Source organism: Anarhichas minor, unplaced genomic scaffold (assembly GCF_050575085.1).
Source record: "Anarhichas minor isolate MPS153535 unplaced genomic scaffold, ASM5057508v1 ptg000009l, whole genome shotgun sequence".
In the NCBI taxonomy this organism is placed as follows: domain Eukaryota; kingdom Metazoa; phylum Chordata; class Actinopteri; order Perciformes; family Anarhichadidae; genus Anarhichas; species Anarhichas minor.
This window is the reverse complement of record NW_027466455.1, coordinates 86,002-113,140: the sequence shown is the minus strand read 5'-3', so window position 1 is coordinate 113,140 and position 27,139 is coordinate 86,002. Positions and strand designations below refer to the sequence as shown.

The window sequence follows — 27,139 nt, the reverse complement described above, 5'->3', positions numbered from 1 at the left end:
TTATCCTAAAATGTGAGACTAAATTGTAACGAGAATTGTTAAAGCACATGTCAAATTCTCCATGTTTGGTGAGCGCCAACGACGTAAAAAGATGCTCAGAAATACTCTGTGTTGATTCCCTTTCACTGTACGTTTTTCAGGAATCTCATTCATTTTGGTAAATCTCACTGTCAGAAAACCGCATGTCGTTTGGCTGCAAGTGTAAGGATAGAAAGTCGTCTTCCTGGTTCTCGACTCCTTCCCGCAGCAACGTAAAGATCACTCAGACAATCGACATTGACCGTGTTCTTTATAATGATCTCGAAACATTTTTCTTCAATAGCTGAAACTCCTCGCATTGACCATGGACCCTTTAGATTTAACATATTTGCATGAGGTGTAATGTAATGTAGTGAGGTCATCTGAACGCGCGTAAATCGATCAAAGATTATTGTTATCACGTATGCTAATATTGAGGTTATCGGGTCAGACAGGTCGTGTAGATACCATATCATTGTCTACTCTCCATGTTAATGCTGAGGTTTCCAGCTATGAGAAGTAGTCACACTGTATCAGTGACCTCAGCATTAACATGATCACCTACACACACACACCGACACACGTACACACATCTGCTCATTTTCTCTTTCTACGCTCTCTGGAAGGTGATGGAGTTTCTCAGTTGGATCATAAATTACTGATACACGAGCTGTTCGAGGGATTGCACACGTTTCATTGCACGCAGATTATTTACAAATTCCACATTTGTGCGTCCTGCAGGGTCTTGCGAGCATGGTGTTGGTTTTGATGAGGGAAAATGTCTCAGGAAGAAAATGATCTTGTGTTACAAATTTGATGAAACGTGCCCCACGAGTGACTGAATGGACCGCAATCTGCTGGCAAGTTTATTATCAACTCAACAAGTGACACAAGTTTCAGAATGGGTTGTCATGTCTGAGGGAAAAATCGTGTAAAGAACAGGATACATGATCTGTTAACAGAAGTATACGTATGTCCCTGAATTCATGCACGTGATGCAGTTGTTTAAATGCTGTCATTGCTGGTACAATATTCACACAGTTTTCCACATTTAGAAAGTGATGAAGCTAAAATTCAAGTGGCAGTTGGGAGGCAGTGGCAGTTCCTTAGGGTAGGCCTACTTCTATTTTGTGAGATTTTATACGTTTGTACATTTTAACGTTGCCCATTAGTATTCAGCATAATATTATACGACTGAATATACAATTCATATTATAGATTTACTCCACTACATTTCAGAGGGAAATATTGTACTTTTTACTGCTTTGCATTCATGCTGCGTGAAGGAGAAAGACCGAGCATCACACAGGTTACAAAATAAAATACTGCCGTTGATGTAAATGAATAATTCATGTTCCATTCTTTGGGGTGAGTTTTGTTATACTGTATGTTAATACAATTTTTTTCCCCACTGATAGAAAGCCAGGTAATATATTACGGAAAGATGCTAAATGTTGACGCAAATAATTAGTCTTCTCTTATTTAAACTGATTGATTACTCCCTGTCTTGTCTGTACTTAACAGCCGTGTGTGTGTGTGTGTGTGTGCGTAGGTTTTTGAAGTTGCTCACAGACTTGTGGACCTGCCAGCGGTCGTGTTTGAGGTTACGTGTGCATGTGTGAGTAGGTGTTTTAAAAATATATGACATAACAAAGCTAGAAAACAGCTTACTGGCCCGTTAAAAGTGCATACTATATGTGCGTGTGTGTGTGTGTGTGTGTGTGTGTGTGTGTGTGTGTGCGTGTGGTGGGTGGGGCGGCAGGCTGATTAGAGGGTTCCCTGAACCTCATCATTTGTCGCCGTTTTCCTTCCTGTTTCATTCTCTCTCATTTCCTGTCAGCTGACTCAGCCGGAGAATCTTGATCTGGTAAACATCTACGCTACCGCTTATGCACACACACACACACACACACACACACACGCACACACTTACAAAATGTACTGTAGCCACACGATGTACGTTCACACATTCAACACTCATGTACAGACACACGCATAACTGAGTAATGTGTTTTCTCACACATACACAGCTTTAGCTGCTTTATTCTTCACAGCCTATAAAAATCAGCATACATGTCTTTAAAAATAAAATACAGAAAAATAACTACAAAAAGGATGAGAGTGCCACAAAGGCAGTGGGACACTAAGAGAACTTACAAGTATACCAAAAAGAAGAGAGTGCACAGAGACTGGGGGAAGTAGAGAGATACAACGCAAGACGGAGACATAAGAAGAAAGGTAGACAAAGCTGGGCGCATGGTGAGATAGAGAGAGAGAATGAGAGACACACAGAGACAGACAAGGACGGGCAGAGAGACGGAAAGAGAGATGGAGGAGGGGGGCAGAGAGATAAAGATAGCTGAAAGGAGGGAGATCCGTCAGCGTTTGTTTCCTCAGGATGTGGTTACCACGACGACGAAAAGACAGCGCGGCAACATCACTACTTGCTGGTCCCTTCTGACACCTGCAAGAGTGTGTGTGTGTGTGTGTGTGTGTGTGTGTGTGAAAAAGACGGTGTATCTGTGTGAGCTTGGTTATGTGTGTGTGTCCATTTTACTTTAGATGTAAGACAGACCGTGTAAGTATGTGTGTGTGTGTGTGTGTGTCCATTTATTTGACTGTGTGTGTGTGTGTGTGTGCAGTCAAAGGAGAGCGAGTGAGACAGATAGGAAGGACTAAGTGAGGTGCTTTAAATCTGAAAGGGGGAAATAATTATTCAAACACTCGAGACGAAGCCAGAGTGAACGATGAAGACAATCAGAAGAAGAACCAGGACCAGAAAACATGAACAACAGAGGAGGAACATATTTGAAAAGGAAATTAAGCGCCAAGAACTGGTAAAAAAAACCCAACACTAACGCTTAGAACGTAGAGAGTGTATCTGTCTCTTCATCTCGTCTTCCTTCGTTCTTTCTCTTTCTGACTCACTCACCGTCCTATTTAGAGCAGAATGTGGTTTTGAGAAAGAGAAAAAGAAAAACCAACAAAGACCTCAAAACGCAATGTACAAGTCTGTACTCAAAGTGATTTTCTAGCAAGCTAACGTGTGTTTAATCTGACGGCAAACAAAACTCAAATGGCATCAGTCGAGGCAGACTTTGTAAGCATGCTCAACAGGAATACGCATGCTAAAAACTGCTAGTCTGAGCTTGATTCGGAATGAAAAATGGCGCCATTGCTTTGAACTGACCGCCTGCGTAGCCTGCACTGTTAATTTCAGGTAATGACATTTCAGGATAATTCATAGGACAAAGAACAGTTGGTAATGTTCATGGCTTATCAAATAAATTACCCCCAAAACCTGCAGGGGTCTGTGCAAACTACTTATGGACAGGGGATTTTGGAGACGTGACAACTCTTGTCGACTCTCGTTACTTGAATCCGGTGTTTGAATCCTGTCGGCATGTGCTCCCTATAGCAAGATGTGCTACTTAGCGGTTCTGCACATATGGGGAGCATTTTTCTCGATAAGGCATACTGGTCTGTATACGACGTTCCCTTTGGAGGGGCCCACAGCTGTGACTTCAGTGTGTGAGCTCATCTAAATACTATGGACGCCTCAAGTTTGGTAACAAGGGCTAGTCTGTGTTTAGTACTTGAGCTAAAGTGAACTAATGTTGTGGCTGTTCATTTATAATTACACTGTGTTTCTGTTTGTCTCATGGAGGCACTCTAGCTACACCCAGCGAGCCATCATGGACGACCCTTCATCTACCCAATCCTTCCCCAACCTCCACCACCATCGCCACCGCCCATCCTTTCACCAGTCCTCTCAGCCCAATCTGGACCCTCAGGAGCCATATGGAAGTAGAGGGGAAGACTCCACAAACTCCTTCCCAACTTCAAGCACCTCCTCTGGGGAAAGAAGGGAGAGCGGTGGAGGTGACAGAGGCTTCCCAAACACAAGCGGTAGCTGTTTGGACGGAGATGCTAACTTGGGAGGCCATCTTGACGGAGAAAGCGGGATAGGCAGCCATTTTTCTGACACTTGGTATGGCGGTAGCAAAAAAGAGGAGGCTTGGGAGGACGGGGAGAATAGTGAAAGCGCTGCAGACAATTTTTATAGAAGAGGTGATTGCTACAGTAACGCAAATGATGTTTTTTACACCGTGAATTGTGGCAGTGAGGAGGGAGTCAAGCGTAAACTCAGAGTGAACTACAATAATTATACACATGTTGGCGGCGAGGCTAAAGGCGATACAGTTTACAACAGGGAGGCTAACGTTGGCCACTTTACTAAGCAAACTACTTCTTACGCCAGAACTGCGACGGGGAGCTTCAGTGACAGCAGCGTTGACTATTCAAGAGTGAGTGATACTTATTTAGGAAGAGAAGAGGATTACGGGTCCAGCTGTGGCTCAGGTGAGGATCAGCTTCAACCAGCAGAGGTCGAGGGACCCTGGCTCAGTGCCTCTCCCTCCAGTCAGACCGGAGAGGGCAGGTGGAGAGGAACAGCGGACGCCATCGGTTTTGCCTCAGGGTGCCTACCGCAGAGATCGCCCATCGGCGTCAGCGGCGTGGCGTACACTCAGAAACTGGACTCCTTCTCTGAGGCTTTCCTCTCCCAACGAAAGAGACGATTCCCGATGATTCCCGGCGGAGATTATCCTGGACAGTTCTGGGAATTCGGCGTTGGGAGAGGAGAAAGCCCTGGATTGGTCAATTCAAGGCACAGCTGCGCTTTCGATTCAGACTCCTACCTGCCTCCCTCCTCCTCTTCCCCACCCACTCACCCCTCTCTCCTGTCCTTCCCCTCTCCCCCCGCATCATCTCACATCATGTCTTCAGTTCTTAGTCCTCCTCCCACACCTCTGCCTCCTCCTTCCCACTCACCCTCCAAAATGGACTCTCCCGTTGCATTTGGGGGCACCGGGCATTCAGTGTCCCAGGGGGGTGAACCGCTGGGTGCACTCCAGTTTTTCACTTCGCACCTTCAGTCTCTCCCATCCGTCCATTCCTCCGGGATGATATGGAAGTTTCCACCGCTGACGCACAGCTTCCCACAGTCGGCAGGCGACCCCGGCATCATCGAGGGCAACCTGAGACCTTCTCACGGCACTGACTATGGCAACATCACAGGTAAGGCATGGCGTGCATTTTTGTGCACGAACATATGATAGTAAATTTTATCCAGAGGCTGTCACAACTTTTTGAGAAAGGAGAAAACAACCTGAAATGATTTAAACGAACTTAATTTCCCCCCTTGGACAAAAAAAAACCACAGGTTTAAACCCACATATAAATTTACGGGACATGTGGGTTTTTCGTAGGTGAGCGACGCATTTCCTATTTCCCGTATGCAAATTCCATTTTCACTTTTCACATTTTGCAACAGACATCTTTGCACTATTTTACACCATGTGAAGAACATTTTTTTTCTTCACATTTGACGACCAGCATACAGTCCAGAATGTATGTGTGCTTTGAGTTCATATGTTGGTTTTCACAAGAATTGATTAGTGTTTCCGAATAAGAAACTGATTCTGTCAGTGCGTAGTGTAACACTTTCCTGTCTGCACAGATAACAGTGATGTTTCTGTCTTGTTTTGTCTGACTGTCTGTCATACTCAAAATTATCAAGCAGTTCAACAGTTCATCATGGACCATTGACTTCCACTGTTTATTGTCCTTCCCCCTCTCATTTTCCCAGCCTCCCACGTTCAGTCTCCAGAAGCGGCATTCCTCTCTTCCACATCCCATCCATCATCCCTCCATCCATCCAGAGCCCTCTGTCCCTCCAGCACTCCATCCCTTCATCCATCCCTTCATCCATCCTTCCATCTTCCCTCTCGTCCAACTCACTTTTCCAGCCAACATTATGAGGCAGCAGAAAAGATTGCCCCATACATTGTGACCCAAAATGTAAAGAATGAACAAACCAATCTGAACCAATCACAGCTACAGGTAAAGTTTTTTTTAACCACTGGAAACAATTTGAGCAAATTTAAAAAATGTTTGACATTTGGGAATATGTGCTTGTCTATTTCCTCCTGGTGAGTTTGGGACAAGAAAAGTTATAGCAAGTTTGTGTTTATGCATCCAGGATAGTTAGGTCCATTATGGGTTAAAATCATAGATAATCTGGTTGCTACATTTAAGAGAAGAAAACCTTCAGTTGACGCATTTTGTCGATTTTTATTTGATTTGATTGATGTTAGCCACAAAACAACATTTTGTTGTGTACTTTGGTTTATTATCCAACAACTAATTGCTGTTTATTGCTAATTAATAAATATTAGCATGCTAATACCCTAAACTAAGATAGTGAATATGGTAAACAATACACCTTACAGAAGCCCGGAATGGACAATTTTCAAACATTTTTATTATACCACCATCTAGATAACGGAATTCCTTTTTAATACCATCATCTCGATAACATCATTCTAAAAAAGTCTAGGGTTTCCGTAATACCTGCTAAACAGCATGTTAGCATTGTCTTTGTTATCAGTGTGTTAGCATACTGTCTTTAGCCCTGTGCTAGTCCTGTGCTCAAGTACAGCCTCACAGAGCCGCTAGCATGGCTTTAGACTCTTTCAGCTCTTTTTGTTTCGCTTTTATCTATAGTAGTCCGGAAGGACTATTCTGTTAACTGCTGGAACCTCTATATTTTATTGGAAGTATCCTGGGCCAAAGTCATCTGTTAATGTAAAAACAAGACAAGCTCTTCTTCATGAACAACCACTGCATCTCAGAAGCCACATTTTCACAGTGGACAGAGACTAGGTTTTGAGGGGGGGGGGGGGTAACACTCGCTACAGCTGGAGAAGCTGTGCATAAGCGGTGGGCTGACACGTAAATGGTTGTGTGTCGAAAGATAACGTTAGCTCCAACTGCATTTCGGTTTCTAAAACCACAGTCTTTTATTTTTAGACTCGTTGAATGGTTGTAGTGTATACATGTGACAGATTTGGAGTTGGTGAAAGGCATGTTATTCACCTTCGACAGAGCTAGTTAAGCTTCTCATGGACCTATCTCTGTATTTGATGCACAGAAATGAAATGGAAAAGTGGCTATCAGTGTGGCAAATGCAAACGACCAATACTTTTTTAGGACTAAATACTTCAGCTTTGAGAACGTTAATTGTTCACACCCTACATTTTGCTTTCTCACTTTTGTCTTTCCTTGTGCACCTACAGCAACAAGCCACTCCAATCTTCACTGGAACTCCTTTTCCCAGTATCCTTCACTCCAGCAGAGGTGAGAAGAGGGGTCTGTACACTCCTCAACCGCTCCTCAATCCGGTTCGTAGGGGGACGGGTCTCTACTCCTCCATATCATCTCTCAATCACAGAGAGGAGGAAACCACATGTGGAGCAGAGGAAGAGGAGTGTGTTGTGTTACCGTGAGTAAAATGTTGCTTTAAATCTTGATTGCTTATTACCTTAGCATTGGTTAGCATGATATCTCAAAAACAGGGTGAAGAGTTAAGCTATGGGCCAAGGAATTTTGTTCACGTTTTTTTTGTTTTAGATCTGGATCCATGGTATTGGTTATTACCCTTCCCACCCTCACCCTTTCCTTCTCTCCAGGTATGTCAACGTGGGTGATGATTTCCAGGCAGAGCTTCCTCCATGCTTTGTGGATGTGGACGGGTCAAGGGTGTGGTCACCGGAGGAGGACTCTCCTAGGGAACAGTTGCTCTGGAAACCGTGGGACAAGCTGGAGGAGGCTACCAACTTACAAGACCAAGGTAAACAGCATGCTAAAATATTTATTTACAACCCAAAACTTTTTTAACAGAACAGCTTTGGAGTAATAATTGCACAGAAAATATTCTAGTGTACCTATAATAACGTGTATGAGGGAGACATTTTTAATTGGCCCCAGAAGGAAGATAGATAGGAAGATCATTGCTCCCTGCTGAAAAGGCTCATATATGTGTGTGTGTGTGTGTGTGTGTGTGTGTGTGTGTGTGTGTGTGTGTGTGTGTGTGTGTGTGTGTGTGTGTGTGTGTGTGTGTGTGTGTGTGTGTGCATGCACAGTGGAGCTGCTGTTGTCCATGTGTAGTTCCAGCTGCATACCAGGAGGGGGCAGTAACACAGAGCTGACTCTGCACTGTCTGCACTACTGTCAGGGGAACGCAATGGTAAGCTGTGCAGAAGGGAATATTTTCGTCCCGTCATTTCTTTAATCTTCACTAATTATTTTACCATGCACTCATTTCAATCCCTTTCATCATTCCTCCATCCATCGCGACTCACTTCCATGCATCACTACTCACCTACTCATTCTCTGTCATTTCTTTCTACCTGCCTTTGTTCCTCACTCATCCATATTCAGTTCATTCTCTTCAGAGCCATTGCATGACTCATCTGTCTGTTCTGTGCCTCCTCCCTCCCTCTCTCCTGCTCAGGCCACACTGGACATGCTGCTGTTCTCACAGCCCTCGCCAACAGGAGACTACCACTACTCTGGTAACCTTTCACCTTTGGCTTCTCTCTTAACTCTTGGGGTTCCCTATGCATGTTGAGGGATCGCTCCTAAATTACCACCTGCTGTTCAGACCGCTCTTTGGCTTGATTATGGCTATTCAAACTGAGTTAACGTCACTCGCAAATTCAACCAGGACAGAAATAGGAAGGGAAGTGGGATAAACTTAAATGTGTTGCAGTGAAGGCAGATTGGTGTTTCTCTGCAACAGACAACAGTTGTATGAATCTCAAAATGTGACTCAGCAAAGGACTAACCGTTCCTAGTGCTCTGTATGTACAATAGTAGGCTTTGTAGAAGCCCAAACCTCCTGCCACTTTCATCACGCGCAACCTCCACTCTCTCTCTCGCTCTCTTTTTGTTTCTTTGGTGCATTCAAGTCCCCCAAGAATCACGTAAAGTACAGAGTACACATTGTTCTGCATACAGTGTTCACTTTGGTGGGTTTATTCCTGTAGTCAGGGGTAGTGTTAAAGGTCTTGGGCCCCCTGACAACAATTTCACAACATTCTAGATGTCTTAAGTCCCAGGTATGTTTGTGTGTTGTCCTCAAACAACCTGTTTATCTGTATTTATCAACTCTTCCCCCTCCCCCACCCTCCTCTCTCTCTCTCTCTCTCTCTCTCTCTCTCTCTCTCTCTCTCTCTCTCTCTCTCTCTCTCTCTGTAGGTAGTGATTGTTGGACAGACAGTGAAAAGAGTCTCTTCAGTGCAACTCTGGGAACTTCTGGAAAAGACTTTTCACTCATACAGAAAATGGTATACCTGTTTTTCCCTGCTTGTGCTTACACAGCATTTATTTTAATGGTGGTCAGCCATTGAGCCAGTGTTGTCAAATCGACACATGGAATAGAAAATGAAAAATGAAGCATTCACATTCATTTGGTCTACCGCTGCACAACTTAGTGGTTGTTTTTGTGTTCTTATGCAACTATGCGATTACCAAAAGCGCACCAGCACCTTCACTGTGCAGCTAACTGAGTGAAAAAGGCTGCACATTGTAGCCTGTTTCACAAAATGAGCACTCGTAAACTCACTCCCTACTAAAAGATTATAGTTTATATGTGGCAACAGTACGTTTCAGCTTGATTATGTTCTCTGAAATATGTCGGCTAATCTATTTGGACTCAAGCTGAGGTTGACATGGGACAAGTTACACTTGTTTTTTTTAGTGCCAAGTATTCACTATGTGTGTGTGTGTATGTTGCAGGTGAAGACTAAGACCGCGTGCCAGTGTGTTGAATTTTACTACCTGAGCAAAAAGCTCCAGGACAAACAGAAGAAACAGAGGGAGGAGGAGAACAGAGAAGCATTGATGGAGCAGCAGAAAAATGTAAGAAACACCTGAAAGAAGTGTTCAAATCTTTTTGCCTCTTGTCAAGATGTCCCAGCTGATCCAGGGAGTCTGGTTCCCCACTGATGTTTCTTGTAGTTTGCATTTTAATGTCAGCCTTCTGCTTTAGTTCTCGTCCTCTTTCTATCCTTCTCTTGTTTCCTGTTGTTGTCGTCCTGCAGTTATTTGTCTATTCCCATGATACTCTGTGGCCTCCACTGGGCTATGCATCCGGATCTCTGACTAATAAGACTAATAGATTAGAAACAGAAGTAAAACAGAATAGTGGGCTATTGGGGTATTTGGAGTCTTGTGTAATCCGTTAAATGCTTTAAATGTTTATCCGGCCTGGAATGCAGCTCAGGAGCATAGTTTCTTATTGTTGGTCTTGTTCTCATAGATGGCGCCCATCTGTCAGCCAGTAGACAGACAGTTTGGCCTCGAGGCGGCAGTTCCTGTGCCCTCATTGGCCAGCTTCTTCCCCTGCAAGCTGTGTGGCAAGTGAGTAGGACCAATTACACTAAGCTCTCTGCGTTTGGCTTCAGAGCACGCCAAAAGATAGTTTAGATTTTCAAGTCTTCTTTTCAAACCAGTCTTCCCTCTCTCCTCGCTCCAGAATGTTCTATAAAATCAAGTCCCGTAACGCTCACATGAAGATCCACCGCCAGCCTCAGGAGGATTGGACCGACAGGCGGCTGCAGCACCAGCTCCTCACCCAGCGTCTGGCTCTCAGTCGCCCCACCAACCTCATGCCCTCCCCAGGCAGTAACCTGCTCCTGCCCCTGGCAGCCACTCTGACCTTTCCCTCTTCTGGCCTCGCTGGCAGCCACAACGCAAATGCAGACAATGTCCTTAACCTTGTAACCAATAGCAACTCCATCACTCCCAGTAATGGCAGAGTCCTAGATCCCAGCGCTGTGGTAACATATAGCAACATCGCTGCCACAAACTCTCGTGTAATCACCAATATCGATGGCGGTGACTCAAACCAAAGAGAGCCCACCACTGTCTTACCTCTCCACCAATCATGGGGCTCATATGGACATGGCCCCGACCCCACGATCTTCTACTGCAACACAGAAGAGAAAGACACTGTAGGAGCTGGGACAGTGGGGGGAAAAGAGCCAATCAACTGGCAGTAGTGTTTAACTCTCCCAAAGGCATTACCACCACTCAGACTCACCAAAGGTGTGCTTTTTTTATTCATACAAAATTTAAACAAAAACTTCAGTACTTTTTAAAATATTTCAAGGAAACATCATCACAATTTGTGTATGTATCGTTGTAAATTGTGTATTTAGATGTGTTGCATATTTAAATGTTTCTTATGCATTTTACATTTGAATAAAATCTGTAACCTCATGGTAGTTTTTGGTGTTTCTTACTTCTGTAAACCACAATTACATGGATTAAACAAACAAGATAAAACATAATGTTCAGCGAGAGCCGGGTCTTTTTGCTAACCTAAGCTAACTGTCTTCTGGGTGGTATAGCTTCAAATTAACAGTTTTTTACTACATTACAATTTTCAAAACTAGGGCCCTCTTTGTCGAAACTCTGCACACAAAAATTAAAAGCATACAAAAAACACATTACATCTCAAGCAAAAGCAAACACTTCATTCAGACAAAATAAGAGAGTGTTTTTCATCTTCTCGTCTATCTTTCAGGAAGAAAGTGAAAGTGTATTTTCCAAGACATGAAACTATTCCTTTTAACTGCCACACAGCCCTTTGGAAAAGTGAGGTTGAGCCAAATTGTCCTCACTTTCCAATAATGTCCACATTCGGAAAACGGTCCTCACAAAGGTAGGCACACACACATTCACAAACACACACACACTCTCACGTAGTTGGCACAACGATTTAAACACACAGCTTGTTGAAAGCTTTTGATATAACACCATAATGGGCTAATATTGACCTTGGTAGACCATCTCCTCTCTTACAGCTGTCTGTGTACTCGTGTGCCCAGAATTCACCTGTTGATGGTTAACTACTGTGATTGTGTGTGTTTTTGTGACTGTGTCCTGGAGGATGCCGGGAAAGAGGCATTGTGACAGTGTGTGGGAAGCCTCTACAGTGGCTGTAAAGAGAGTAGGCCTGTTAAATTCATTATGAGGTTGATCTAAAATACAGAAAATAAACAAAAGCACACTTAAGGATGATTTGTGTTGACAAAAAAAACAACCAGAAACAAACATAAAAATTCCAAAAGATGCATAAACAGCATCCTGAGGTGCAATTCTCAAGGCGGTGCGTATTCTTTGGTCCGGTATCTTTATGGGTGTTACTGCCACTGTGATAGCGATAACGGTATGTACGTCTCTTTGTTCATGCTCATATAATGTGCCACATGTCCTTCAAGGTATCCTTTTTTTCTTTTTTAAAGTAAACCTGTAAGTAAACAGATCCATTGATATGTGTTTGAATGTTTTATGCATTTGTGTGTATGCACGTCCCTGATAAAAGTTCACAATGACCTATAAATGGTTCCTCTCCTTGCCAAAATCCACCATGTCTGGCACAGTTTGTCTGCCCTCTTTTCTCTGTCCGACACTCGTTTTTTTTCTGATTCTTTTAAATATAGAGCACTTATGTCGAGATGACATACGTGCTCAAAGACTGTCAGATTTGTCGTCTGTTCTTGCTCTGGGGTCCACATACTCCTGTTTTAGTAGTTTTAACTTCCCAGAGCTATGATGAGCTGTGATATTCTTGTTTTCACGCTTTAGTCTGAAAGTCTTTCTGCTTTTTTGGCAGCCAGCAACGGTCCTGAATATTGGGCTTTTTTCAGCGAGCACAAGCGCGTAGATAAAGGGGGAGTGGAAGACCAGACCAATGGGGGTAAGGGAAAGGGGGGAACGGACAGAGAATAAACAGAGACGTTACTGAGCAGTGGCCATTCACCTATTCATGCTGAGCAGCTCTTTACCAGTTCACTGAGCTCACGCCCTGCACCAGAGCCCATCCCCCCCTCTTTCTCTCATTTGCTACTTTTCCTTTTTTTCCCATTGGCAAGAGTGGTCCCACTAAACAAAAACAGCTTTTTCATTCATTCCACTGTCGAGACAAGGGTATGACGCTTAGGAATGCCATACTAATAAATCAGCACATTTTTCCGTTATAAGGGGAAGTATTGTTGACAATGACTGCTGTACATTGTTATCCAATATATGATCTCATTCCTTCCTAATACTACACCGCATGTACAATTGCAGGAATGTTCTCTTTTGGCACATTAATGCAACACGATTGTCCTTATCTCACTGAGAAGTAACCGACTATGTCAAGAGTGCTCAGAGTACAAACCGGCTGTCATTTAGCGACACTAAGCAGAACTGCTGAACTCGTGGAACTGTAAAAGAAAGCAATTCAGAGTGACATGAAATTACTGTGAACCTTGACATAATGATTCACTCCCTTTTTACTTTTAGATGTCAGGACTTCATCTCCCGGAGAAGAAAGTACGAGAACTTGCTTTGCCCTTCTTTTGACAAATGAATGTGTGAATGAGGTTTTCATCACTCGTGAGATACTGTACATGGAGGCCCACTGCTGTCATTGACACAGTTGGAGGTTGGGCTCTGTTATGTTATAGTTGGCACAGCCCTTGCATTATTATGGGAAACCTGGAACTATAAAGTGAATTCACTATGCCTCTGCTGCTGACTCTTGATGTCTTGTGGTGTGAAAAAGCATCTGCAAAAGCTATGCAAGGCCTAATATGTAATATATAAGTATGTGCACTCACAGGTTGGTACATGCAGTAGCATTTATGCTCTCAGCTGACTTATTTGCATACTAGGTCAGGCACTGATAAACATTGTATCATTGTGTCTTAGCTTTTGTTTTATATGCAAACATGCAATATTTTTTATTGAGGAACAGGCATAAAATGCTAAATTAGCATGCTAGAAATCAGTGTCTACAGGTCCCTGGAGGAAGTTAAAGGTCACTTGGATGGTAAATGTTGACCCCCACCAAACACCCTCTGACATTTGTGCACCCTTTTAAGTATGTAAAATGACATCGGATTTAATACTGAGAGTCTGTTATGTGAGGGAGGAGCCCCATAAAAATTCTTATGAGCTAGGTCCCGTGTGGCCTAGCTACGCACCAGCACTGGTGATGGGACACTTGCACGCAGTGGTTGGCCCACTTGGCACGACTGAGAGCACAATATTTGCTTCTAAAGGAGGTGTGTGAGAAACTATGAGAGCATGGCATTAATCACAACCTTTAAGAGACCGCCTGAGAGAGACGAGGAGTGTAAGCGGCAGAGAAGGAGAGAGAGCAGCATGATTAAACTTCACTGAGAGAGCGAGTGTGAGGTAATCGGAAAAATAAATAGGTCAAAGTGAGGACAAATCATAGGGCATTTGAACTGATCAGCAATCCCAATACTGCAACTAAGATTAGGTCTGTGTGTCCAACTGTCTCTTTTAAATACATCACCGACCCCTGCCATAAGTCTGGTTGATTTCGAACGCGTCCTCTTAGGACTGTCATTGACACAGACTCTGTTATCTGGATGCGATAAGTGAACAAACAAGAGTTGAGAAACAATCATTTTGTTTTCCAGCTTCAGGATGTGCAAATTTCTTTCTGGCTTAACTGTCGCTTTTCACTGAATTATCACAATAATAATACGGTGTAATAGGGTGTGTTTCCCCTTTAAATTAGGGAAGGATCGAGTGCTTATTTGCAGGTTAGGATCGGATGAAAGTATAGTTGTCTATTGTGCACTTTACAAAGCAGGACTACAAAGAACCATTTTAAGAGCCTGTAATCAAATCCTGTCCTTTTCAGCTGTTCCCTGCACCAGTTTTCTTTCTTTCTTTCACGCTGTGCTCCACACTTTAACTACTCACTTTTCCTCTCTTCTTTTCAGTGCGTTTCACTTTAAGTCTCTTGTTGAGGAGTTTACACAATCCAGGATAAATGTTTAGGATTAAGTTCATATCGGTTATTCTGATGTAGGTTGTGGACAAAAGTAAGAACTCAACAAATCTAGTTTTATGAACCCCATAGATATTAATCCATTCTTAATCTAGTAGTGTTAAATGTATCCTTCTTGTGTTGAACTGCATGCTTTTCTGTTCCACAATTGTGCATGTTCAACTGACCTGATGTGCACTGACTAAAATAATCACTATTTAGCAATGGATTGAAATTAACACTGCCTCCTTTCCCCCTCTAATCAATATCAGTTGACAGCAGACATTTTGACTCGTCATAACATAAAAAGCAAAAGTACGACCTACACTATTGATGGTGCTGTTTACCAGATTGGGAGCATTTCAATTGCCTCTCAACGGCTCTCAACATGGCGACAGCTGAGCCGGCTGCTCTCAGCTAACAGTGCTAACAGCGCTAACAGTGCATCAGTTGGGATGGCATTATCAGCTGTAATCGCCGAAGGATCGCAGTGTTGCGGTGGGGCAGTAGGGCATGCTTTCATGCAATAGCAGGCACTAAAAGCACACACAGCCAGCGCAGCTACAGTATGCCAATAATGCAAGGAGAAGGTTGGAATACAACACACACAGAGCGAGAGTGACTTCATTCTCTGCTCAGGTAGACATTACTCCACTATGTCTTTACATAGCTAATAGTTATTTGCTGCTTCATCAACTCTCTCATTCCCATATTGCACCTTTCAATGATGTCTCATCCATCACACCTGGAATAACTGACTCTGAGGGCAGCGTGAGCTGTTAACACAACGGTGACACATTATCACCTTTTAAGTTGATTTTGTTAGCAAACCAGTTTTCATACATACTCATATTTCATATTTCCACACATTATATTTACCCACACAATACTGAACAACATCGCCATTCATTTGGAGTCCTGTTTCTGGCCACCTGGGGAATGTAAGTCCAATGTTCACTGTCCTTTTTGCTCTAATTTGGTCTCCCAAAACAAAAGGTATTTTAGCTGCTAAATGCACCAGCCAGTCGCTTACTGTGTCTTTCTTTCACACTGGGCAGGTAGCTAGCACCTGGGTAGCGCCTTTTTGCTATGAAATGAAAATATTCACACCTCTGCTTACCCAGCTGTCAAAATCATATCTGAAATGTGAGTTTGTAGATATCTTGAAATACAATATCTACTAGTAAGAATGTGGATATCTTTAATTACCATATTAGAGACACATAATACAATTGTGCATAACAGAATATAACAGCTATTATGGATATCTAAAAAGTAATTAGTGTGTATCTAATAAATATTAAACCAGTTTGCCCTAAATGGGGTTATGTTGGTCTCGAGCTCTTTAAATACTGCCGCTCGATGCGCGCTATCATGCTCTCTTCTGTGATTGGCTGAGAGCAGAAGGGGCGTGCCTGATTGCGTCATGTCAAGGAGAGGGATGAAGGCTTATGTGTGTGAGAGAGAGAGAGAGAGAAAGAGAGAGATTACTAGGGAGTATGAGGCAGGCGCAGTAGAAGACTTCCATATCCAGCAGACGGAGACAGACGGTGCCAGCTGCTAGCTAAGTTAGCAACTAGCTTCAGAGTCCGAGCGCCTTTGCAACATATGAGGGACTGAGCGAGAGTGTGTGCGTGACAGCGTGCGCTCGGCCGTCCCGAAGTCACTCCGTGTGCTTGTGTGTGTGTGCGTGCGCAAGTGTTTGTGTATATATATAAACTCCCCTATCTCTCTCTTCGGAGCAGCAACGTGTCCGTGTTTGTGTCGCGTTAGCAAACGCACACACAAACACTACGATACTCGACTGTTTACATTCGGTGTCCGGTTACTTGCCAGCGGATTCACATCATTCACTGACACAGACAGAGCACCAACATGTGAGTACTGATGGGTAACGCGCGTGTGTGTGCGTACGAGTCCTGTATGTATGCGTGTGGCTGTCATTGAGTGCATTTGAAAGACAAACCCTTTTCTTCCGGGAGTGTGTGAACGGCTACACGCGTACCCTTGCTTGTGTCTGTCTGTCAACGTGCATGCTGAAAGATGTTGCGTTAGCGTGGTCAGTCCTGTCACAGCAGCTCCAGAGAGACGTTTGCAACATTGTGTGCATGGAGAACTTGTTTAGAAAGTAGCTTATTAACTTTAGCTAGCGCCACTTTTTTTTTTTTTTTTGCTACATTGTGCACACGTGCAACTATGTTACTAATCATAGCAGAATGTATAAGTGGGGTCACAAGGCTCTCAGGCTGCTGAAGGAGGTCACTCGTAAAACTTTTCAATGTACTTTTGTATTAGTGTGAGTTTGCAGCATTGCAACACATGCAGCAATGACTGCTTCTGTCACGGTTTACCCACTGCCTTTAATAACTTTAATATGGATGATGAGGTAAAATGAAATGGGGCTCCTATTTACATGAAAATCCTGGTATTGAAGGCCACGTGATAGGACCAACACTACTCCTTTTTATAGAAAGGCATAAAATGTCTGTTTCCATGTTGGAACTTGTACTTAGCAGAACAGGCTTTGTTTTCTTGTAAGATGCACCCAAGGAGCTTGTAGCTGAGTGTGCAATGGGCTGATTCCCCCCACAGGTTTTCTGCGTTGCAGAGATTCAATCTTCACCTTTGAACCCGTGTGTGTGTGTTTGTTGTGTCAGAATCATTCAACTGTACAGTTTGTCCCATCACAGAGCAGGGGGAGGCCCAGTGGGAGCGCTGTAGTGATCAAGCAAAGGACATGTTATTCACGGTTTTACACTAAATCCTACAGCACGGATGTGATCGGCAGGTAGAACAACGCTATAGTCTGCTCTCTTAAAGTGACTGTAGTGGCCTTGAGGGCTTGATGGACATGTGCCGTTCACTCATTCACCTTGATGTTATTACTTGTTGCAGTAGTGCCAAGGTAATAGACTGAAAAGGCTCAAGGCAACTGGGACACATCCATCATAGTTTTATAACAATGATACAGAGGTGTCACGGCTCCCTTTTGCATGAACTTACACCTCACATCATAAATCTCTAAAGATGGCATTTGTGTGCCAATTTATTTCAGCCCCCTTCCAGTTGTCTGATAGATATTTTGACGTGCACTTGCCTTACCCTCTCAGCGTTTTCTGTTCCCTCAGGGCCGTCGGCTAATTGGTTTACCTGATCGCTTGTTGAGGAGTGAGAAAATAATGAATGTGTCCTGGGAAACACTGGACCTTCTCCTTTTCATACTTCCAGGCCACCATCCAACAAATATCTGATGAGTGGTGCAAGAATTCAGAAATTAATCTGTCAGACAGGGAGGCAGGTATTAAACACCAGTAGTGAGAATGAATAGCTGTGTCCCGGCACTTTAACTTTACAAATGACCCTCTAAAGGGCCCGACACAAAGATTATTTTTGCTCAAGTTTAGGTGAAGGATACTGCCAGCAGTGCATCTGTGCTTGCAGGCATAAATAAAAAGACTTCTCCATTACGTGAAACGGTCCTTCAGCTGCGTCTTCTCTCAAGGTTTCGTGAGGTCAAAGAGGGTCTGGTAGTAATATGTCACTTGAGAAGCTCTCGTGCTCTTTGCAGCCCCTCACCCACATTAGCGCACGAGAACTGCAGCATGTCCAAGAAATGTCCAAGTGTTCAAAATCAGCTACACATGACCCCTCCTGGTAACCTCCAGTTATACAGAGAGCCAAAGTTTTCACAGACGAAAGGTGAATCCAAAGCAAGCTTTTTAATTAACAATTGACATTTTAAGCGTTCCTTTTTACAGAGGAAGTACCGTTTGGCTAAATGTAGCCTGTAGGCTGGTTGAAGGGTTTTATGGGACATTGCCCTCTCACCCAGATCCTCTAAACCAGGGGTGTCCAAACTTTTTTCAAAGAGGGCCAGATTTGATAATGTGAAAATGCCCAAGGGCCAACAGTCCCTGCTGACATTATTTTAAACAATACAAGTAGCCTATACATACATTGTTATTTAATCATTTTATTTTCAATGACAGCAAATAGCAATGTAACCAAATGTAAGCAGCTATAATCACTATTTTAAAGTGATTAGTGACTCGTCTAAAACATTTTAAAAAGGAATAACTTCAATAGAATCATTCTATACAATGTAGCTTCTTTACATTCTATTAGAATGTAAAGAAGCTACATTCTGATACAATGTAACTTCTTCACATTCTAATAGAATGTAAAGAAGCTACAGTGTTGCCTTTTCTTCCCACAAGAACGTAATTTTGTCAGGTTGATAAAAATGTGACTTTACTTCCTGACATTATTGTTACTTTACCGCAGGGGTGTCAGATAACACAAAGAACAAGCCATCTAAAAGCTAATTACATAGAAACCGATCAATATTCTCACCTCAAGACAATCTTAAATATGACTTAGTGAGGGTAATGAAAAGTTGTCTCACATTTAAGTTCAACACACATGAAACAGGCTAACGAAAAAAAACTCGGTCTTCTTCTCGGGGCAATTATGTTTTCCGCTATTTTCATAACAGTCTTTGATAAACTCACCTTCCGTAAAAGGTTTGTCATGTTTAGCAATTACCATGGCCACTTGGTAGCTTACTTTGATGATGTTTTCATGTGAAAAGGACCGCTGCTGTGAGGCCAAGTTATCTTGGAGTTGCTTCACTTTTCTAGCACGGTCGCTCTCTGATAGCTTGTTGTAGCATTAGCATGTTTGGTCTCGTAGTGTCTCTTTACATTATATTCCTTAAACAAGGCAACAGTCTCATGACTAATTAGGCAGACACAGTTGTTTCGGTTTTCGGTGAAAAAAATATTGCGATCTCCATCTCTCCTGGAAGCCGCGGCCCTCACGATCGACTTTCCTTTTTGTTACTTGCCGTAACATGACAGGTCAAGGGTCAGAGCCAATTTCAAACAGCCAGACAGTTACAGAGTGGTGCTGCCACCATGAGGTAAGAAGAGGAATTGCATGTTGAATTTGTATGATTTATTCATTCCGTTTTGACTGTGCTGGCGGGCCATAAATAATGCATTTTAAGACAGAAGGTGCGGGCCATATAAAATCTGACCGCGGGCCGTGATTGGCCCGCGGGCCGGACTTTGGACGTGCCTGCTCTAAAGCTCTCTGATCAAGAACTTTCTCCTTTTACAAGACTTTTCTTGAGCAGAGAATCTTTATATGAATCACAAAAAAAGATAAGGAAATGTCCATCACAAAGATGACATGTTAAATCATTTCCTGGTTTCTATTGTACCAGTAAAGAAGTGAAGGAGGGTCTAGGCTGAAATCTTGTGTTTATCCGACACGTTCTATCCTAAAGGAGCGGCCTGAAGCAGCAGGAGACTGGAGCATCTTGTTGACTCAGCTGGTAAAGCGGCTGAGTGACAGTGAGAGTCAAGAGCAAGATGTAGCTGAACAGAAACTCTCTGTATCAAACTGTTAAATGGTCTAGCAGGCTGATTGGTGAGTCACAGCTCAACCTCGAGTCCCTGCACACCAGACGGTTACAACGGATAACCGGCTCCATTTCAAAGGACGACTCCCACCCTTTGCACAGGGTGGGAATCTCAGCTTCTTCCTTCTAGACGGAGGTGTATATAGTCCCTCGGTGTAGAACAAAGCGCTATAAAAGCAACTTTGTTCCAGCGGCCATCACTCAGGTGAACAAATTATAGCAACAGTGCACAGATGCTAATGTACAACAACTTGTACTTTGTTACAGTTCTTTTTTTTTTTTACATTTGCTGACGTTGCGATGTTCAAATGAGTAACAGCTTCTGTTTATTTCTATTGAATGGTTAATGATTTAAGGAAATTTGTTGCAGTAACAAATGGTAATTTTCCAGGTCCTTTATAGTATTTCTTGTTTCGGTCTTTTCAGCAGAGTTTCCCAGACTGCTTGTGAATCCGATCTACCTTTCCACGAGCTCGACGTTCTAACCTTTGTGCCGCCGCTCCCACTTTTTAGTCCATTCACAAGCTTTTGATTTTGGCTACACAACCGGCGTCAGCCACGGGAACCTTGTTCCTGCTATCTGAGCATGTCCTGCTGCTGATAATTGGCAACCCAAACCGAATTCCTGCACTCTTCCGTGCAAGGAATGACTTCAGGTTTCTAGTTTCTGACAGTCTGGCTTGTACTACTTTACTCGGTCTATTGCTGCATAGTCTCGAAGGGACTTTATTCATCTTATAGGAACTTCAAGGAGGACAGAAGCTGATCTTTGCTGATCTCCTGTTTGGTTTGTTTACATTTCGATGACAACTCACTGGAAATTATTGCAATTAGCACAGAAGGAATGATGCTGTTTGGCTGCAGTGAGTGTAAGGACAGTGATGGAGGTTAGCGACGGTAAAGTGTTTGATGAAACACTATAATTAGCTTAGTCCACGGCTTAGTGGAGTAATGTTGTTCACCCGCGAGCCATGCTCTGTATTCTTACCTCACCTAAAATTATATGTTGATACAGTAAAAATGCCCTGTCATACAAGAGAATTCACTTGCTTTTAAAGCGATTTGTTCTCCTGCAGTTTGGCGCTTGGCAAGACTCTCCCAGCTCTAGTTTTAATGCCGGACTCGAGGAAAGGAATGTCAGTTATCCCGGGAATTAACTTTAAAGTGACAGAGAAATCTCTAGAAAAGCAGTGTGCTTCCTACCCTTTATAGTATACGATGCAGGGAACATCGACGGGGAAGGGGCTACTTCGACAAAATATCAAAGTCCATTTATCTTAACTTCTTGGCAGTCCTGTGTTTTCAAGAGGGTGTTGCACAATAATAATCACCCCTTAGTCATTGAGAAAGTGTCATCTCATGCTCGTCGTTTGGTGCAAAGAATGAAAAAGCTAGATCCTCTGTTGTTGCACAAATGCTGGCAGATAGCCGGTGTATTTATTTGCCCCGAGATCAGTCAATCAAGGCAAAGGAAATGCGGGAGCTGTGTGTGTTTTGTGTGTCACAACATTGGCGGCCGCGTGTGTCAGAATGAAACTTTGATCTCCAGGTTAATGTGTGAACCAGAAGTCACCTCTGTTCTTTGAAGCCTCCCAACACACAGGCCGGTCTCAGTGACCTATGGCCTTTAGGTGGAGACTGAGGACGGTCTGATGTGTGCACGCGCGAGTGCATGTGTGTCAGACAGATATACACTGAAGGCTGAGCACGGTTTTGGTTATTTAGGAACTTTCCTGTGAGGACACTTCTTGTGTGTGTCAGGGAGAGATTTAGAGACGGGACAGCAAAGAGAGAGAGAGGGAGAGTATATTTGGCATAAAACGTCTACCCAACTATAATTTAATTCAGTCCTTGTTTTGTGTTGCAGCAGCTCTGAAAGCGATGTTCAGGATTGAGACGGGGAGAGAGGTCGTACACTAAAGTTTAGTTAAACTTTTTCACAGTGCTCTGCCTGTAACGGAGATCGTCAGACAGTGTGGTTTGTTGCCCACCGATTCAAATAGCAACTTGTTGAGAAACAGCCAAGCCCTGAACATAATTTACATTAAGTGTGCCTCTACTTGAGGGTCATACCTAAACGTTAACAACAATGCGGGGTCTGCAGCTGGTTTTAAGCCTCCAGATGTTGCTGTGTTGTGTAACTAAATGCTGTTGCTGAATAACTTGGGCCAGACTTCTGCCCCCTGGTTTGAATTGTTTCTGTTTCCTGGGAGGCGGAGGGAGCTGCGGTGCTCCATGATCACGGCGACATAACTCAGAAGAGATGTTTTTGTGGTATGAGGTAAATCATTGATTTCAATGTGCTGGTTTGAACTTGGATGGGTCGTTGGTATCTGATAAAGAAGACAACCCCGTCTCACCCTGTTTATCCTCTTTTAGACTCGCTCAAACACAAAGGTCACATTCCTGTGTCACAGATAATAGGGACCCTTTGGAAGGTCTTGTTAGGGAAACACAGGGTTCTGGCCTTATTGGGATGAAAAGACGACTGATGGAGTTGTATCTGCTCAGCACTACATAATAAAGCCACTGTCATTGAGGTGGCCGCCACTAGGCGGCTGATAAGGTGGCTATTTATGGCAGTAATTACTATTACTACTATCTTTTACTGACTGTAGAAATGTGGGGCGTGATAACATACTGTTCATTCCTGCTTTATCAAGCAGAGCCACAGAGCAAGTTGAATTTTATCGCATTTTCACTCAAGTGATATTGATTTTGTTTTTAGTAAAAGTGCGCAATGCTGATGTGGACAGTGACGTGATCATCTGAGAGCATGAGCACTGAGCCGTGAGTGGAGTTTGGTCCTGGCTTTTTTTCCCCGTAGTGGTCCGTGTTACTGTGCTTGCCATGAGTCAACAACAAATGGGGGTGTGTCACCGATCACATGGTCATTTGTTGTGGCTCACAAAAAAAACTTTCCATCATTGTGAAGGCCGAGATAGGAGCGGGTTTATCTTCGTTCCTTTATCTTTAAGGCTAAATCCCGATGAACAGCTTTATTTCTGAAGCATTCTCCAAATACACAAAAGGAGATGAACCAGCAGGAAGGAAGGAAGTGAGCTACATTTCAAAACCGTTAAAGGGTTTCAAACAGAGAGAAATAGAGGAGGATATGCTGAGGACAGAGTAGTACTATTAAGAAAGGTAGCGATAGTTTACGTCACGCTTCAAGTCGCTTGTTTGACAGCATCACTGTCTAGAAGTTTGTCCCCAACAATCATTGAACTTTAGGAATGCTATACTTCCTGTTTCTGGGTGGATTTTCAGTCCTTAGATCAGCTGTTTACAACATCAGCATATTACGAATGTGAGAGTCATCACTGCCCAGCAAGTCTGTCTCCACTGCAGGGCCACAGTGTCTGGAAGATTCCCAGCTTTGAGGAGATCAAAGAGCATTTTTGATTACAGGCCACATCTTAAATGAACCATCATCAGGCTACATGCTGGAAATCATTTATTACTGAACTCGATGCATGCTGGTGCCGTGACTATTTCTGTTATTAGACGCGTTTCTGCAGAATGTCACCTTTTTTATAAACCGATTTTAAAGGATTGCTCGTTTGAATTTGACACCCAAACAGGAGTTCTGCTTGATTGTAGTAGAGCTGTTCAACATTCATCATGTGCTAGAACACTTGGTTATTGTAATATGTAGATAAAAGTGTCGTCTTTATCGGGGCTTTAAGACTGTTACAACTAAGAGTCTGGTCCCCATATCCACCTGCTAATACAGTGTGTATCTATGTTCTTTCTTTAAATCAGACACCATATCACTCAACCCCAGTTTAGAACGGGTATACTTCTCTGGTAAGAAGCTGTGCTTCAGCTTTATTTGAGAGAATTGAATGCAGGACACAGGTGGTATTTGACCTGTTTTTGCCCGTCTACCTTGTCCTGTCCTTTGTTCCCGGTCTGCTGTTGTCTCCCTGTCTTATTCAGGCCTTGTGAAACTGTATCGGTTACAAAGTGTGACGCTGTTGCTTTTGTGTGGATGCAAGATACTGTTTCAGCCTGAGCTTCCACTGCGATCAGGCTTCAGACGGTCGTTAACCGTCTGAAGGAGTGTTGGTTCTTGGTCCGTAGCTAATTCTTCATTCATTCCGTCACTATAAGTCACACATCGTCATATAAGACTCGCCAATCTAGATTTTAAAAAGGTCTCACTGTAAAGGACATTTTGAGTGAAAAGATTACCTTTGCCATCCAATCAGGCTGATCTAGTTTCTCAACAGTCGGTCCACATTCTTTACCCAACTTCACCTGTACGCCTCGTCCAATGTGAGGTATTGAAAACGCTTTGGTAGACATGTTTCAGTGGGTGATTAATAGGAGCCTTTTTGGGGGGATTTAAAGCAGATAACCTGCTTCACACACATGAAACGGGTGAATTGAGTTATGCTGTTAGCTTTAATGCACTCATGTAGGTCATTGTTACAGTTTGTACAGCACCGACACCGCTGTTCATTATCTCTACATCTATACAGGACACACGTGGTAATTCACCTGTAAGTGAAACCCTGCAACCACGGGTAACAAACAGGAAGTAGTTGTGCAGAATGAGACTTCATTTGGCTCAAGGAAATTTAGTTCTTTTTTTTTTTTTTGTCTGGGTGCACCTTAACGTGTAAAGTTTGTAGAAGATGCCAGCACTCGTTGTGATCTGAGGCTCTTTAGATTAATGTCCAATTTATATTAAAGTCTAGGATGTGGCAGTTGCAGTTGGTGGTGGTCTCCATTGGTTGCATTGCTGTTGTTTGACCACAGTGTGGCAGCAAAGCACTGTCGGTGAGGTGTAGCCTCGTCATCAGAGAAGAAGAAGAAGCAGCCTCCACCTCTGCAGGCTCGCCATCAAACAGCTCCAGCACCAGTAAAGCTGCCTGTCTCCACACAGTGAACGAGCCACGCGCTAGGCTACATTTGACTGTGTGCGTTTGGTGATTATTGAGTGAATGCAGCCATCAAAGCACAACCAAAGTGTTGGGTGCAGTTTGTTTGTGTGTTGCGTTGCCTCCATCATGCTGGATAGTTGGATGGTTCTTTTTGTTTGAGTGCAGTCGTTCTAATCAAGTGAGGGCAACAGATTCTCAACTGAGACAGACTTTGGAGTATCTTGTTCAGTATGGAACATTTATTCATTTACAGCGAGTCTGTTCCACTTTATAGTTGCCGTTTCATTGTTGTGATTTGAGGAAAGGAACCTCACCACAAACGCACCGTGAACTTGCTGTCTTTAATTTGACGCAGCTGCAGCTGATTGGCTTACTCCCTCCTTCCTTTTATGGAAATCAAATCTTTTTGGAAGATGTTTTGATCCGAGAGCTGTGAGCTGTCATGCCAAGATTTATGCGATTGTAAATCTGTGTGCTATTTTTATTACTTTATAATGTTAATTGTGTTACTTGATCCTTTTATCATCGAATAATCAGCATCTAATCAGCATCTAATGGCTTCTGAGTCATATATGGTCGAGTCATATTAATATATTCTCTCCAGCCATCATATAAGCAAACTGACACGAGCCAAGTTGCGTCTCCTTAGATTGTATTTACATTTTGTCTTTTCCCAAACTGTCACATCAACAGAAGTCGGGGCCACAGTTCTACAATTCTTCCCTCATAACACTTTTTCTTCCCGAGTGCTGGAATTATCCAAGATTCCTACTAAATGTCATGAACGCCAATTAAAATGTTTGAAGAAAATGCCATGAAAGGAACACGCAACCCTCGGCAACAACTTAATAGGGCTCAGCTCTTTAGTGGATTTAATCTCTGTAAACAAGGCTCACTCTTGTTTCAACACTTTCAAAGCATTATCATCTTTTTAAAATATCCCTGAAAGCATCATTTTTTTTTTCATCAGAGAGACTGCAAAAGACAATAGGAGTTCTTCCCTTCACTTATTGCTGTTGTATAGAGACTGTATATGTTTAAACATTCTCTCTCTCTCTCTCTCTTCCTTCAGGATGTTGAGGTACACCGTGGTCCGAGGCGGCCTCGGCCTGCTGGCCGTGAGGAGGGCGTGTCTCTCCCCCCGCTTCTCCCACTCTGCCCCGCAGAGCGAGTATCGCCCAATCAAGAAAGTCATGGTGGCCAACAGAGGTAAGACCGCCTCCACGTCCCATCGGCGCTAAATCACCACTGAATGAGACGAGCGATTCAGATAGCACCATTCAATTCAACAGTTTTATTTATAAAGTTACGGCATTTACAATCTTCTCCAGGCAAACGAACAGACTCTCAGACTCTTTAATATTTACTTGGCACGTACTAATATTTAAGCACACATTGTATGTGGGCGGCTGCACAAGCTAACTTTGTTTGCTTAATCATAAAGCGCTCATTTCTTTTATTAGAGTATTGGAAACGGAGGTAGAACTGCACCCACAACCCTCGCTGTATGCTAGGAAATTGAGTTTAAGAGTGTACGTGTTAATCAGTTTTACATAACGTCCCAGATGTTTTCTATTTATTTAAATATTACTGTTTATGAAAGCTAAAAAAAATCAGTGTGACCTGTTTTATTATGTTAATATAGTTTTTGTTTTCTTTTCCTTTATGTTCCTTTCTAAGCTGCTAGAAATGGCCGTCAGTGGGGTCTGAATGGAAATATAATTATAGAGAATCCAAGAGTTTTCTAAACACTAAGCAGTCACTAAGCAGTCACCAGCAGCGTCGTGCTTTGGTAATGCTTGTAATCACCGGACCACTAGCCTGTTGATGAGGCTGTCACATGTGCAATTGCAGTGACTCCGCCAGGCGACGTGCAGGATTAGAGTTACAAATAAATGCTTTTTATTCTAATTGCCTTTCAGAGCCTCCCACTATGTTCATACCTGCGGACACATTAAAGTGCTTGATTCGGTTCAGTTTCATTATTTCAGATTGATTGGTGCGTGTGTTTCCAATACGATGCTAATTTTCAACACGCGCTACTTTGTAGGCCTCCTGCTGCGCTCGATGCATGCATACATTCATGTCTACCCTCCCGTA

At 43.1% G+C, this 27,139-nt stretch overlaps 2 protein-coding genes across 3 annotated transcripts in view; both read left to right on the top strand.

Annotated features, from left to right (window-relative positions):
- The first annotated feature begins 1,841 nt into the window (after nucleotides 1–1,841).
- LOC142945972 (uncharacterized) lies at nucleotides 1,842–11,145 on the top strand. Of its 2 annotated transcripts, none has more exons than XM_076086913.1 (11): nucleotides 1,842–1,885; nucleotides 3,686–5,097; nucleotides 5,669–5,922; nucleotides 7,158–7,363; nucleotides 7,551–7,711; nucleotides 8,004–8,107; nucleotides 8,375–8,435; nucleotides 9,121–9,209; nucleotides 9,661–9,783; nucleotides 10,184–10,284; nucleotides 10,400–11,145. In XM_076086913.1, the coding sequence occupies exons 2-11, from the start codon at nucleotides 3,714–3,716 to the stop codon at nucleotides 10,923–10,925; spliced, it is 3,009 nt and encodes a 1,002-aa protein (XP_075943028.1). In that variant the 5' UTR covers nucleotides 1,842–1,885; nucleotides 3,686–3,713; the 3' UTR covers nucleotides 10,926–11,145. The 2 variants fall into 2 exon arrangements, with proteins under 2 accessions (XP_075943028.1, XP_075943027.1); XM_076086912.1 differs by lacking the exon at nucleotides 1,842–1,885 and adding an exon at nucleotides 1,892–2,855.
- Nucleotides 11,146–16,170: 5,025 nt separating this feature from the next.
- The window catches only part of pcxb (pyruvate carboxylase b), a 73,017-nt gene continuing 62,048 nt past the window's right edge, over nucleotides 16,171–27,139 (top strand). The window contains exons 1-2 of the mRNA XM_076086911.1: nucleotides 16,171–16,599; nucleotides 26,112–26,248. Of these exons, the coding sequence (XP_075943026.1) occupies nucleotides 16,598–16,599; nucleotides 26,112–26,248 (139 nt within the window). The 5' untranslated portion in view covers nucleotides 16,171–16,597. The remainder of the gene's footprint in view (nucleotides 16,600–26,111; nucleotides 26,249–27,139) is intronic.

Coding starts and splice junctions, on each gene's coding strand:
- LOC142945972 (XM_076086912.1), top strand. CDS start 2,803: ATGAACAACAGAGGAGGAACATATTTGAAAAGGAAATTAAGCGCCAAG. Junction 7,712..8,003: donor TACCAACTTACAAGACCAAG/GTAAACAGCATG, acceptor GTGCATGCACAG/TGGAGCTGCTGTTGTCCATG. Junction 8,108..8,374: donor ACTGTCAGGGGAACGCAATG/GTAAGCTGTGCA, acceptor TCTCCTGCTCAG/GCCACACTGGACATGCTGCT.